Source organism: Gouania willdenowi, chromosome 6 (genome assembly GCF_900634775.1).
Source record: "Gouania willdenowi chromosome 6, fGouWil2.1, whole genome shotgun sequence".
Lineage (NCBI taxonomy): Eukaryota > Metazoa > Chordata > Actinopteri > Blenniiformes > Gobiesocidae > Gouania > Gouania willdenowi.
This window is the reverse complement of record NC_041049.1, coordinates 50,046,735-50,062,382: the sequence shown is the minus strand read 5'-3', so window position 1 is coordinate 50,062,382 and position 15,648 is coordinate 50,046,735. Positions and strand designations below refer to the sequence as shown.

The following is a 15,648-nucleotide window of genomic DNA, read 5'->3' as shown; positions in this document are numbered from 1 at the left end:
GTTGTCATGAATAAATTATGCAGGATAAAACCATGACAGGTATGATGATACTCATAGGATTCTGTTATGTAACAAGCTGAGATAAAGTGAGTATGTTTACATGTTTGATGAAGATGACAAATTAAATTGACCCCAATGTATTTATTTTTGATTATTTAGAGAACTTTAGTATAGAGCATTTATCTGCATATAGCCTTATTAACACTATTAACACTTTGAATATTAATAACGTCTATTACCATTTATATAGTCTTATTAAGGCTTGAATAGTCTTAATAAAGCTTATTAAACACTTATTAGGCTTATTTACACTTATATTATCTTAAGGCTTATTAATGCGTGTTAAAACTTATATAGTCTTAATAATGCTTACATAGTCCATTACGTAGCTAGAAAACTTTACTCGTTAATAATTTGCACATATTTTACCCTAACAAAATTATTTTGATAACTTTAGATCCCGTCCAACTGAAGACTCTACATGCCAAGTTTCACGCTTATGTAGTCCTATCAACGCATATCAACACTTAGTCTTTTTAATGTTATTAATGCTTATATAATTTGATTAATTTTTTTAACACATATACACTGGTAGTCTCATATTAACCTTTATATAGTCTTATTTACACTTATATAGTCTATTCGGGGCGACCGTGGCTCAGTGGTAGAGTGGGTCGTCCAATAACCGAAGGGTTGGGAGTTTGAATTGTATCCAAGTCATTGTCGTTGTGTCCTTGGGCAAGGCACTTTACCCACATTGCCTTGTATAAATTGTGCATGAATGTTGGAGGTGGTCAGAAGGTGCAAAATGGCTTGGTTTGATTAGTGTGAATGAATAACAGTTTATGTGAAGCGCTTTGAGTCTCTATGAAAAAGTCACTATATAAATCCATATTATTATTATTATAAATGAGAATAATGCTTATAGTCTCATTAAAGTTTTATATAGTCTTATTAATGCTTAATAAAAACTTAAATAGTCTTATTAAAGTTTACAGAGTCCTAATTATGCATATATGGTCTCGTTAACTTTTATGTAGTCTTATTAACACTTGTGTAGTCTTATCGATGCCTATTAAAGCTTATATCATTTTAGTAGACTTATATAGTCTCATTGACCTTTAAATAGTCTTATTAACACTTATATAGTCCTACTAACATTGAACAACACTTACACAGTATTGTCAATGCCTATTAACTCATTCACTGCCAGCCATTTTCAGAGCAGCCAACCCCATATTGCCAGGTGTTTTAGATGATTTTCTCTGATATTTAAAGACCCACAGAATATTTTGTAGTATGACAATCTGAAATAAAAAAAAAACAAATTCTGAAAGATTAGACTCTCTAGTTTCATCAGAAAAATTATTTTGTTTCTAGCTTGTTTCGTTGTTCCATAATCAGCAGTTGAATGGAGGCAAGTTTCACACAAATAGTGACTTTTGCTTTAGTGACACCTCAACATTAGTTTCCTACTATAAAACTACAAAAACAACACTGAAACCAGGCTTTTGATGGCAAAATCATTATTATTTTGCTATCTAGGTCAGAGTTGAATGGATTTCATATGGTACGTTCACACCAAACGCGTTTTGGGCGTCAAAATCGTGCCTCACACGCGTAGTTGGACGCTTGTGCTCATTGATTACAGACGCTTGTCACCAGCGTTGAAGATGCTCGGGAAGCGCGTCGAGGGGAGGGGCTTCACTGTTGCCGGTGGTGTTCTTACAATGGATGATATTGTGGCGATCAGTTACGTTTATAATTCACCCAGCGACTGTGAAGTGGTGGGGAACATTATTGTGTTGAAAAGGCGGTGTTTCTGGTCGGATGTATTTTGGTGTGACTCAGTGTGTGCACTGTGATGTTAGAAGGCTATAGAGAAGTGTGGGTGAATGGAGAATAAAGTTTGGAGTTTTTTGCTGAACACGCCACCTTTGACTCCTTTCATTGGCTCTACATTATCCAGAGAGCGGCTTGGCTTTATTTGCGCCTTGGCACCATTTCTGATTCACCAGAGCTGCGCTCGGACAAGAGTTGCTTTCAGCGCTACTTCCACAAACGCAACTTCCTCCTTCTCCCGGACATGCTGAGTCTCACCGCTTGCCCCGTTTCTTGATCGGTTTCTCTCACCATCACGACACTCTCAATAGTCTGCTCAGTTCCACACATGCTCTGGTCGAGTGTGCACTGCTGTGAGCTGCTGGGAGCTTCAGCATCAACTCTCGTTTTCTGTCTTGTAAACTTGTTTCCTCTCCCTCTGAGCTCTGCCCAACATGGGTGATCTCTCATCCAAAGTTGCGCTACCTCCACCTACATGGCACCAGTTGGTCACTACATCATGATACAAGTTAGATATTCACAGGAGAGCTTTGTCACACTGTCTCCTAGCAACCCCAGCCAAAAAAATACAATTAACGTCTTTAGACGTCTTTGGCAGTCAATGTTACTAAACCAAAATGGCAATGAGTTACTATAGATACTGTATATGTATAAGAAAAGATGCAAAAGGTTGAAATTGCGGCTCGAAAGTTTGTTCTGATCTCCACTTTAAACACTCTCTTATTTACATTGTCAGAAACATTTTGTGCATTGCATTGTGGGATGTGGGGTCTCGTAGATGGATGCATCTACATTTACTTCATTCTTGCCGTAATGATTTGTGTTTTATGCAGTGCAAGGAGGATAATCATTGGCTTGACACCATTTTTGTTCTATTGATCACCTCACTACACGAGACATTTAATTTGGGCTAATTTCTCTGTGTAAGCCCTAAACATCTGCCATTGAAAACACCAGAAATGTGTTGGGAAGTCACTTTGGCAGAGTTTTTGGGTGCAAACACCAGAAATCAAAGCAGGAATGAATGATAAACACTTCTATTCAATCACTAAATTCTGATTTCATTTATTTACTGTTTGAGTGATTTTTTTATTCCTGGCTTTGCTTTGCCATTTGCAACGAGTAGCACTAAAAACCAAAAGGTATAACTGTAAATGTTGGTCAAAAATAGCATTTAATTTTGAAGCTGAAGCAGACACAAGAGAAACAAAAAGCACACGCTGATAAATTGCTCTGCGTGGGGTGATAAAGTCTGGAGCCTCAGAGGAGGACTGCTCAGGCTCAACTGTCAGCCATGTTTTCCCACAACTGCTGCAAGCTAACTGGAAGTTTCCCACAAAATAAAGAGAATACTGAACATGCTACAGAAAAAATACCGCTAGAATAAGATAACTGTTCTGTGCTTTTTCTGACTGAAAGATCAAGGGAATAACATCATGGAAACATTGTCTAATCCTTATGTCTATCATGAACAAGTCGCCATCAGTGCCTCACAGCAGTGGCCTGATAATGTCCCACTACGTCAGTAACTGTAATTATCGACAAGGACGTGTCTCTGCAAGTGCGGCTCTATAAGTCCATTCCTGGTTGCTCAGGTCACCCACAGGGCTCAATCAAGTTGCCACTGAGCTAGCAATTCACTGTGCCGTACTTCCTGAGGAAAACATCTGGTGTGCCATTTTCAGAGCCACACATCGAGAACCAGCAGTGCAATAAAAGAGCAGTCTGCTACGCTGCGCAGTGGAACACAGTTAATAACCTGTGCAGGGTGGTGCACAGGGAGCATCAGAGAACTAGAATCTTCTTATATTAGAAATCAAGAAGAATTTAAAGTAAAGCACAGTGAGTTCCAGAACCAAAATATAACAAAGTAACATAATACATCTCAGAGGAAACATCTCAACAACTCAACCTCAAGGTATCACCACTTCTCATTAGCTTCTTTAAAGGTCACCTTAGGTGGTGAAAATGACTATTTGAACTCATTATTCTTGACTGGAGCATCATGGGATCAGACAGCCTTCGTTGTCAAGAAAGGGACATGTTTTGTCTGTTGGAAAACAGGTATGGAGACAAATATGTATCTCCGGGTGATCCCTGCTACTCTTAGGCATGCTATCAGAAAAGATGCAAAGTGACATTATTAGCTCTCATCAACCCTCAATAAAAACAGATAGATTTTGCTCTTAAACAGTGAAGGCTAGGAAGTAGCCAACTGCAACACGTGAAGAGGAAATTAATTGGCAAAATTGAAGCAAAATCATGACCAGTACAACACTTATGGAATGAATTATGAAAAGAAAAAAAAACTTCAGAGTAACTAACCCCCCCCAAAACACACTTTTTTCTGCAGAAAAATAATGTATTTGGGTATGAAGTAATGTTGATTGATCCTAGATGTGATCCTAGGCCGGATGTGGGCCGCGGGCCACATCCGGCCCGTTGTTCTTTTTAATCGGCCAGCCAAAGCCAAAATAAACAATTAAAACACAAACAGAAACATCTTACTCCGTCATTTATCTCAACACCCGTGGGAAAAGAATGTTCTCCCATTCTCCGCTTACACCCGCCCTTTTTCCAGCCTCCCAGCCAATCAACACCCAGAACACATGTAAACAAAGACGAACATCGGCAGAGAAAGCTGCACGCAACAATGATCCCTTCAAGGCCATGGAAATCCTTGACACATGTTAGCCATTGAATAAACTACATGTGGAACATTACTCATTAACATAGGGTAAAGTAAGTTTGTTGCTGTTTTTTTGCGGGATGTCATGGTGTCACGTGAATACGGCTGGCTCGCAAGGCAGCGCTACGCTGCAGTGCTGACACACCCTCACCCTGGATTTCCACTCGATGCGTATCTGCACCGAAACTGCTCCGCTGCGTAACTTCAGTGCAATCTACAGTCCAGCAATCGCCACCGCCTTCACATCTGTTGCAGCAAGAACTCAGGAGATCCCGCTAATTCACGTGTAATCGCGCGATACATATGTGTGATTCAACCATGGATAAATGCAATATTTATGTGTGATATACAATTCGGTTCAGGCCAACCATGGTATCAACGGAAAGGTCAGGTCCCCCCAAGTCCGAATATGTGCTCGATTTTTGGATAGAGTCCGAAATGGGCCCATTGTAAGTCCTGGAAGGTCGGTGTTTTCCCCCTTGAACACGTAGTATTTCATTTTGAAAATAATCCGGATATTTTATTCTGTGTCTATATACTACTTACTGTCCCGCACAGGCTTATTTTTGTTAATTTGCTGCAGCACAGCTCCAGCGTCCAGCAAAAAAGGTGCCGCGTATTAGCTGCAGAGGGCAGCAGCATGACTCAGCAGTGACGGTGCTGTTTTGTAGCAGTTACGCATCCAGTGGAAATTCAGGGTTATACTTATCAAGTATGAAATGAACGAACAGGAAACAAGTAACATCATGTTTTATAATGTATATTTCATAAATAAATCAAAACTAAATTAAACTAATTACCTGCATGAAAAAAAAACAAATGTAAAAGTACAGCAGTCAATAAATAAAGGAAACAACAAAACTTTGTTTGCATTCTGTGCCAAAAAGCTTAAGAAAACAAAAAAGGACATAAATGTTTTAAAGATTGCCAGCCCTTCTGACAATTTTCAAAAAGTCCGTGTGACCCTGTGCCAAAATGTTTGCCCACCCCTGGCCTAGACGCATGTCAGCCAAAAGCTGGCATTTAGTTGCTCACTAATGATTTTTTTTTTTTTAAATTACAACCCTTTAAGCCACATGTCTCAAACTCAAGGCCCAGGGGCCAAACCCAGTCCTTTAGAGCATCAAATTCGTCCCGCAGGATAAAAACGAAATTACAGAAAACATGAATCATTGTGTAAAAATACCAAGTAATTCAGTTGTAGATTTCTCAGCCCATCCAAATACATAAATTCAATGAACATCCACAATATTTGCCAGGGTGCAGTTTTCCACACATCATATTTCATTGGCAATTGTTAAAAAATAAATCTTTATATTTTCCAAAATCCTGCCATTTTAAAACATTGTCACAAATTTCTCCCAAATTGAATAGAAATTGCTCACAAACTGAAGGAAATTTAAAGATTGGATATCGTCTGTAACTTCCATTACTTTACATATTTTTATAGGGCAGAATAATGTTGAAATTGTTCCGTATTCAGCCCTTGAAATGGAATATGTTGGACACCCCTGCTCTAGGCAGTCCCTCATGTGTCTGTGTGTATATGGTTTACTTTGCTCCTCACCTTTCTGTTTGTAACGTAACCCTGGAGGGCTCAACATTGGGGTTCTCCCACTCCATGTGAGGACAGTGCATGAAGTAACACAGCGTGTAGATAGCTTCGGGTGCCCAGTATATCATGCTGCTCTTTTGATGCATCGGAGTCCCATTGCTCTGGTTCTTCATGTACAGCGGCTGCAGATGATGCATGGCTCGAGAGACGAGATCGCCTACGTAAACACAAACGGATCATCAACGGTTAGACAGAAAGGAAGAAAAACAAGCAGTGAGAAAATAATTTAGACACACTCAGTACTAGAACAGCGAGGTATAGAATATTTTAAACATGTGGCCTTTAAAAAGACGTCTGGGACACATCTTCCTTCTTCCCAGCTCCCTCAGAGCATTCTCTGTCAGGAGAAAGGCAGTTTCCCAAAGACCACAATCAGGAAAGAGACAAGGTTCATCCCAGTCCTTTCTGTGCAGCTCACTGGGGAAGAAGAGCAGGAGGATAAGCATGCCTAGGACTGCACTGGATACGAAATGAATATTTATGGATACACATTAGCTACTCCAAGCCTCTTTCTCTGCATAATGTGACAGAACTTTAAGGTCATTCTGTTCGGTTTGAAAAATCAAAGCTGTAGAAAACTACAGTAACAGTAATTGCATTTTTAACATCAAAGTTTAACAGGTTTTTATCCATTTTTGTCCATGCTTTTGGAATAAAAATGGGCATTTTAACAGTAAATTTAGATATCCACTAGCCTGGAAAAATCCAGACAGAAATCTATCTGTATTACAATAAGGTCTGAGTGGCTGGTACAGGGGCTGAGTGTGGAATTGTTCCAGGCTAGATATCCATTGGCTTCATTTCAACATTGCGAAAGATTTCTTTGTTTTCCAGCATGATTAAAAACGTTAGCATGTATCATTAAACTGTAAAATCCTATTTCAATAAAGACAGTCGTGTTTTCCTGTATAGATTCACCTCCCTGAGGGTAATGAATTCTTTGCATGCTTGACTTAAAAACACTTTATTGGAAGCCTCTTTGTTCCCAGTGGTGAACACTGTGCTGTATCAGTGCCTTAAATGCTGAGCGAGAGCAATCATTGTTATGGACAAAAGTGTTTGTTTACCATCGAATTACACTATTTGGTGTTTGCCAAGAATCCATTTACCCGTGACAATGTGAGTGGAGGGTGTGAAAAGGATGCCAGAGTGAGGAAAGAGCAGCCATGCAATAAAAGTCACTCACCCAGCTTCCATTTGAGCGCTGTGCTGATTGAGAAATACATTGGACATCTCTTTGTACTGCTCATCTCATTTTAGAAACCTACAGAGGTGCACAGGAGCACTGGAGCCTGACCAGGCTAACATCGGGAATAAACTGGTGATACTGCAGCTGATTTTGCTCACATTTCATAAGAAAATTCATACAAGTTCAAATTTATAGCGTAGGGCTTCATAGATCAATAAATCAAATATCATTTGCTTAAAAAAAAGATGTAAAAGCCTGAAATTGCATCTAGAAAGTTTGTCTTATTAATGCTTATTAAAACATGTATAGTCTGACGTACGCTTACATAGTTTTATTAATGCTTATATGGTCTTATTAACACGTATATTGTCTTTCTAATGCTTATTAGACTTTTTTATGTCATTAATGCTTATAAAGTTTTATGAACGCTTTTTAACAATGATTTTGTCATACTAACATTTATTCAACCCCCTAAAGATTCAACCCGCTAAAAGACCACTCTTTAGAACGGAGATTTCAATCAGGTGTTAAAAACACCTGTAGATGTGAACAGAACCATAATGAGCAACAATGGTGTCTTTACAACATGGTGAAGTCCGAGCTAATTTCTCTTCATAAGCAAAGATATGGATATTAAAAGATAGCAATGATGTTAAACATTTCAAGAGACACAATTGGAAACATAATTTGCGAGTTTAAAGCTAATTCACAGTGGAAACGCTACCTGGACGTGGCAGAAAGAAGATGCTGTTGGCAACTGCTGTCCGGTACCTGAAACGAAAGGTGGAGAAAAATCCCCGGGTGACAGCTGAGGAACTGCGACAGGACTTGTCAGACGGAGGTACTCAGGTTTCGGCCCAGACAGTATGGCACACACTGCAAAATGAAGGCCTCCGTGCCAGAACTACTCGGCGCACCCCCTGCTGACTCCAGAGTCAACTCCAGTATGCCAAAAACGACGTGGACAAGCCTCAAAGGTTTTGGGATACTGTTGTCTGGAGCGACGAGACAAAATTGGAACTATTTGGGCTCATGGATCAACGATATGTCTGGAGGAGGAAAAATGAGGATTATATAGATAAAATAACACCTTGCCTACTGTGAAGCATGGTGGGGGGTCAGTCATGCTCTGGGGCTGTTTCGCTTCTTCAGGTACAGGGAATCTCCAGAGTGTGCAAGGTACCATGAATTCAATTATCTACCAGGAAATCTTGGGTCAGTGACAAAAGCTGAAGCTTGGAAGATGTTGGACCTTCCAACAGGACAACGATCCCAAACATACCTCTAGAATCTATCATAGCTTGGTTGCAGACAAAGAGTGGCCATCACAATAGCCTGACTTAAATACTTTAGAAAATCTCTGGTGGGACTTGAAGAAGGCATGAGCAGCACGCAAGCCCAAGAATGTCAATGAACTGGAGACCTTTGCCCTTGAAGAATGGGCTAAGATACTTGTAGATCACTGCAAGAAACTTGTGTCAAGCTGTGTTTCACACCTGAAGAATGTTATTATTGCCAAAGGGTGTTGTATTAAGTACTAAATATGGGGTTGAATAATTTTGTCAATGAGGTAATCACAGAAAGGACATCAGTTGGTATATTACAAAAAAATGTTGTAATCTAAGTTTTATTTGTCCATTTTACAAGTCCTTTTTTGATCTGATTATAAACAAGATAAAAAATAAATGTCAGACTTGCTAAAATACTTTACTGCAGTGGGGGTTGAATCATTTTGAACACAACTGTAGTCATATTAATGCTTATATAGTCTCACAAAGACTAATATCAATATATATATGTAAAGCAAAGATCATTTACTAAAACAAAAGATGTAAAAGGTTAAAATTGATTCTTGAAAGTTTGTTTTGATCACCACTGTAAACATTCTCTTATTGACAACTTCAGAAAAGTTTCACGCATTGCATTCTGGGATGTGGATTACGTAGAAGTGTTTTCACTTCTTGTTTTTGGTGCACTAGTGCCAGAAAACAGACATATTTTTTCCCAAATGTTCCCCGAATGAAAATTTTGCCCACATAATTTTATAAATAAAATAATAATGATAATATAATTGCGCTATTATCTACTATATAATAGTACTCCACAATTTTGAATACATTTTTCCACACAATAACCATGTAAATATAACTATAAATATAAACATCTGTTTATTTATTTACTAACATGAACTTAAATATTGTTAAATATCACTAAATCATTCTTTAATGTGTTGGATTTAATAGTTGTATTTAAGTCTGTTGATCTGTGAGAGCAGAACATGCAGCTTGATTGGAATTTTCTTTTGGAACAATAAAGTTTTTGTCCTTTTTTTAAACTATTCTTACCCTGATTTATTGTGTTTCTCCACCAGACAAGGAGGACAGTGATACACTTGACACCATTTTGGTTGTAGTTTGTTCCAAGTATTCCCCGTCATATCATCTCACTCTCCAAGACTTTCTATTTCGGCCACATTCAGATCTTTTTGTTAAACCCCAAAACAATCATCTGCCATTGTTTTGCCACAACTCTCAGAAATGTGTTGGGAAGTCACTTTGGAAGAGTTTTTGGGGGAAAACAGTGGCGGCCATGGCTCAGTGGTATTGCTGGTCGTCCAATAACCTAAGGATTGGCGGTTCAAATCCTGCTCTATCCCAGTCATTGTTGTTGTGTCCTTGGGCAAGGCACTTTACCCACATTGCCTCGTATGAATGCGTACCAAATGCATTAACTTTGGTGGTGGTCAAAGGGGCTGTAGATTGGAAGCCACGCTTCTGTCAGTATGCCCCAGGACAGCTGTAGCTGCTGTGAATGAATAATGGTTTCTGTAAAGCGCTTTGTGTGTCATGAAAAGCACTATATAGATCCAAGTTAATATTACATTGTTACATTGTTCTAGTAGGAGTTCCTATTTTTCTTCAGCAAATTGCTTTGTCCTGGAACTCCTCCTAGGCTATTAATGCAGCACTAATGACATGTATGTCATCTCATAGGGACAATTTCAAGGATGTGCAGTAGAGCTTTTTTGGAGCCAAAATGTCAATGTCAAGGTCAAGGTCGCGTCAAGTGTCAAAAAACCAAATTTTCCATATCTCTATGAATAGTTATCATTCAAGTTTTATGCTTACATTTATGAAAAGCTCATTTCAAGTATTTTATTTAATTGGACCAAAGCTGTACGACTTACCAGTAAAAAGATCGGTAGGGGTCAAAGGACATCACAAAAAAAAATATCTTGGCCACTGGTAGTATTGAATGACATTTCCTTTCAATGTGTGACCTTGACCTTCACTCAAGGTCATATTTAAGGTCAAGAACTCCTCAGAAAAGTACATTATTCTGGAAGCCAGAACAAATTCAGACCTCAACTCTCTCAGGATGACAAAAAAAAAAAAAAAAATCCCTATAACTTGGTCACAAATTGAGATAGAGTGCTCAGACTGGTACCATTGAACAACATTTCCTTTCAATGTGTGAGATAAAAACATACTTAAGGTCAAGTTCAGTCTTCTGTTTTTCCTGCATTATTACTTTCAATTTCATTAGTGAAAACAACAAATGTGTCAACAAATCCAGATACAGGTTGTCATTTTTGCCAATTTTTTTAATTTTCAATTGCAAAATACATATTTGCCTTGCGAATACAGGTATTGCCTAGTTATAATAATAATAATAATAATAATAATAATAATAATAATAATAATAATAATAATAATAAATCAAGATAAAACTAGTACTAACGCTTCTATGCATCTGCTAAGGGACTCCAGATCCCACAGTGCAATGCTTGAAACTTTTCCAACAATGTCAATAAGAGAGTGTTTACAGTGGAGATTTTGGAGCAGCCTGTTTACATCTATCTTTCAAGCAACTGGTCTTTAATTTACACTATACACTATGTCTTTACCCGATTAAAACCTTGCAGTATACAAGCCATGTTGCATACCGCTTATGACAATATAGAATAGAGCAGGGGTGTTAAACTCATTTTAGTTCAAGGGCCAAATACGGACTAGTTCCATCACAAGGGAGAACTACCAATGTCAACATTGATGTCCCTACGTTTGCACTTCCAGTTATAAATTAGATTTAAAGGATGGAAGGCATCCACAATATCTAAGCAATAAGTAACTGATACTTAAATGTTCTTTGATTTATTTATTTTTTGACCAATTTTTATCTAATATGGGGAGATTTTGTGGAATAATTTGAGAAAAATTGCACAATTTTGCAACAACAATTTACAACTGAACTATTTGGTAATTTACACATTGATTAATGTTTTCTTTTGGATTTGGCCCCTGTGCCTTGAGTTTGACATATGTGGAATAGAAGAATAGAATATATTTTACTTTACTTTTATTGTCATATATGTACAGGTACATACACAATACAATATGAATACAATATCCTTTTTTTTAGAGCGCAAACTTTTCTGCCACAAGGCAAATGTTTCAGGATTCTATTACCACAAGTTCAAGGAGTTGAATTAGGTTTGAATCAGGCGTGTATAAGAAGTTGTCCACTGATGAATCAGATTTTTGGAGACCTTACCTTGAAAACTAGTGGATATAAAATACATTTAACCAATGCTTTACACTACAGCCTATCAGAAGGACTCGTCTGAACTGCTCTAGCAGCAAAAGGCAATATACAACATGTTACGTTAATAGCTCCCTGTGAAGCAAGGCTTTCTGAAGCGTTGCTGTGGAAAGCTGAGGTGGTCAGCAACAGCAGCTTTTCATGTCTTATTTCTGCTGCTCTGTGACATTTCCTTAGCGAGCAGAGCAGAGTGTTAGAGCTGGAACTGCAGATGAGTGAAACAGCAGTGAGGCGCCAGCATGTTAAAGCACAAAGTCAATCCAGTGCTTCTCTTCCAGCAGGTACGCACAGAAATACCAGCTGAGAAGGGGATTAACAATTTCTTTGCACTGACCACATACAGTATATGCTCAGAAATGGAGAAACAGCAAGGACAAACTGGTACAACACTTTTTAGTAAATTAAAATCACTCGCCTCGTCAATACAAGACTCGCAATCGTTTCTACTGGTGGATGAATGTTAACAAGATGAAAAGAGGTAAGGGACAGATCAGATTCAGATCATTGATGATTACTTTTAGTTTTAATTGCAGAGTAAGCCTCCCTTTGTCTTCAAAAGCTTTGCAATTCTCATAAAAGTGCTGGTTTCAAATGAAAGTGTGCTCACAAAATGTCTAAACTGCTTCATTCACAGCGATGAAGCTTCTTCATTGTATGATAGGAAAAAGAAAACTCTTTGAAAATATAGGAATCAACATTGTCTTCTGATAAAATAATTATATTCAATCCTTTATGAGAAAAATAAAGCAGCACTAACTCATTTTTAAGCTTTGATGAATGGCTTTTCATCGCACTGTGCAGCTGCCGCCATCATCACATTTCCTGCGCTTCAATTATTTGCCGAGTAGCATTTAACGGCCGCCTGTAGCCATTTCGACTCCACAAGACGTTAAGCTATTCTGACTGCCGTTAGTTCTGTTCATTTGAAAATCAGAAGAGATGTCACAAAAAACAAACAGAATACACCTTATTACAGGGACGTCAGATAATCAAACATTAGCTTGGTCGCTTAAACTGAGGCTTGATTTGACATTGCGCACAAATCACGTCTAGAGGGTATCACAAAACTGTCTCATATAAGCATTAGTAGCAAGAAATATACTTAATGTGAAGAATGACAGTGAAAATATCCTGCATCGAGGCATGGTCGGATGAGTTTTATGTACTGAGGAGTTATTGAAGGTGACATGGAGCCAAGTCATAAAGGAAGAGCTCCACAAATATGAGTGTGTTGTGTTTTATGCAGCTCTGTGTCCTTGTGAGCTGCAGCAGTAAACAATCATCTCATGTGAACAATGTTATTTAATCCTAAACAGGAATGGATTCCAGGAGTCTTTATTGTCGTAACCATCACACATGGCTACACACGGAATGGAATTAAACACAATAATTGTTGTCTACCACCAGGTGATGAGTTCTTTAAAACCAAATTCACTTCCTCCATAAATAGTTTGAATGTTCTCCCTGAGCTTATGTGAATCAGTATGGCAATCTGGATCAAATACATACATCATAGGTTTGTTACTTAATTACCTTGAGGATGTGTACCAGCGATCGTTTTCCAAAATTAATTAACCCCGTCATAGACTGATGACTTTGACTGTTTGTGTCTTTCAAGTATTAATGCTGATGAGTTCGTTGTCAAGAAAACACACGTGGTTCCTAATCGAAAGGTAGAAGGAACTAAAACTGTAATTAAAGGGGTAGGATTAGATACGTTTTTATGTATACTCCTTTTTGCTCATGCTTAAGAATTTGAAGATGAATGTTACTTTTTGTTTTCAATTCTTGATGTTGTTATTTTTACTTAACTGTTTTTAAGTTGATCAAAATCAAAAATCAAAATCAAATCAAATATCTTTTTTCCATGATTGGCCAAATTTAAAGGCCCACAGTGGACTTTTTGACCTAAGGAGTTGACCCATATGAGTTATTTTAAATGATTCCTCAGGCCAATATACAGAGCTTGACAGTATCAGTGCACAGAGCGGGGCTTCCCTCTTGAAATACCGACTATGTAAGTTTGGAGGACACGGACCGTCTTTCACCAGGTCATGTGACCTGGAGAACGTTTCACTTTACGGCAGTCACGTGACCACAGGCTCAGATATACATAGTTCCCACGTGATGTCACAACAAACGGGCATTTCCCGACCCAGCGCCATTGCTGTGGGCAGCTGAAACGAGTTAGCCTCCGTTTAAAGCCAAAAGAGCACAATATGGTAGTTTTGTGTTGGGTTAATGATGCATTAATCGCCGCAATAGTTCAGTTAAACGTGGATTCTTTAGTAAGGGAAGTCAGCAAGTCAGATCCGTAACTTCGGGATAAGGATTGGCCCTCAGGCTGGGCTCGCGCCACGGCTACAGTCTATGGGCTGGAGGAGCAGCCGCCACTGCCGCACTCTTCTTCCCGAAGTCGGAAACCCAGTGCTCGGCCTTGCCGCAGTCATCGGCCCGAGTCGCCCGTCCCCTCCGACCCTCGGCAAAGGGGGCTGACAACAGTGACAAGGCCAGGGAGTAGGAGGGAGGGAGCACCACCGACGCGGCGAGGAATGCAGAGCGGCGGGGAGAGGAGGGCGGCGGTGATCCTCCAGCCCATAGACTGTAGCCGTGGCACGAGCCCAGCCTCGCTTTGCACCCCAGCCCTTAGAGCCAATCCTTATCCTGAAGTTACAGGTCAACCACTGTCTGCATACACAATCAAAAGACAAGGGAGGCTGGTCCGACTGACTGTTTGTTGATTTTTGTGACAGTACTGCGACGCTTGTGGCCAATAGGGGCACTTGCGTGAAAGTTACCAGTCTAGCGCCCCTAGTGGCCAAAAGTTACACAGTGTGCCTTTAAGGCCCATCTCAAAAAGCTTAGAAAAACAGACATTTTGAGTAACTATTTACTTATATTGATAATATTTTTTTATATTTTCAGTATTACGAGTAGAACACAATGGCTAGCAAAGCCCACGATTCTTTATTTTGTTAAAGCTCAGTGAAACATTTCTCAGTTCCTTGAAGTAAAATATTTTACTTCAGTTGAATATCTCAAATCTTTTGTGTACATATACTTAAGTTGACTGGAGATGTGCTTGGGGGAGATGTGAACTTCTATTTGAAAGAAAGTCAACACAGTCTTTTGATATGAAGAAATCATTTTTCAGAAAAAATGTTTTACTAACAGGTATGCTCTTCAAATGTGAACAAATCCCACTCCCAACAAACCGTATAGTGCACATTTTAAAGGTGAACAAATGGTTGAATACCAGCCACGCACAACCCAACATCCGTCTAGTATTAAAACTCCTCAATCTCTTCTTCTTTTCAGATCCTCTTTCATCTTCATTTCCCCCTGTGTCAGCAGAAGCATTCCTTTTTAGCAGTTGAGGTTTTCTAAATATCTCCACATGTTTGTTTGTTTTCATTTTACAGCTTAAATTTACTTAATTTTCTTAATTTTTTAATTTCCTATTGTTTGTTTTGCGCCGTTCCGTTTGTCTTCTGATACCAAACCATAACAATCACGCTAACGTAAACACGTAGCCAATTGTTGGATGCCACGTCACAACATAGTGTTCATGGGAAATGTAGGATTAGTAAAGCAAGCAGTGTTGCCAGATATACATTACGTTTTAAAGTCTAACAACACACAAAACCCGTCAAATTTCTTAATGGAAAACAGCCCAATCTGGCAACAATGACTTGTCGTATCATTTCTGCA

General features: G+C 38.9%; 1 protein-coding gene across 2 annotated transcripts in view; it reads right to left on the bottom strand.

The window, feature by feature from the left end:
* The window catches only part of btbd11b (BTB (POZ) domain containing 11b), a 148,155-nt gene that overhangs the window by 24,999 nt on the left and 107,508 nt on the right, over positions 1 to 15,648 (bottom strand). For both annotated transcript variants that reach the window (XM_028449418.1, XM_028449419.1), the window contains exon 3: positions 6,099 to 6,303. In XM_028449418.1, coding sequence (XP_028305219.1) covers positions 6,099 to 6,303 — 205 coding nt within the window. The remainder of the gene's footprint in view (positions 1 to 6,098; positions 6,304 to 15,648) is intronic.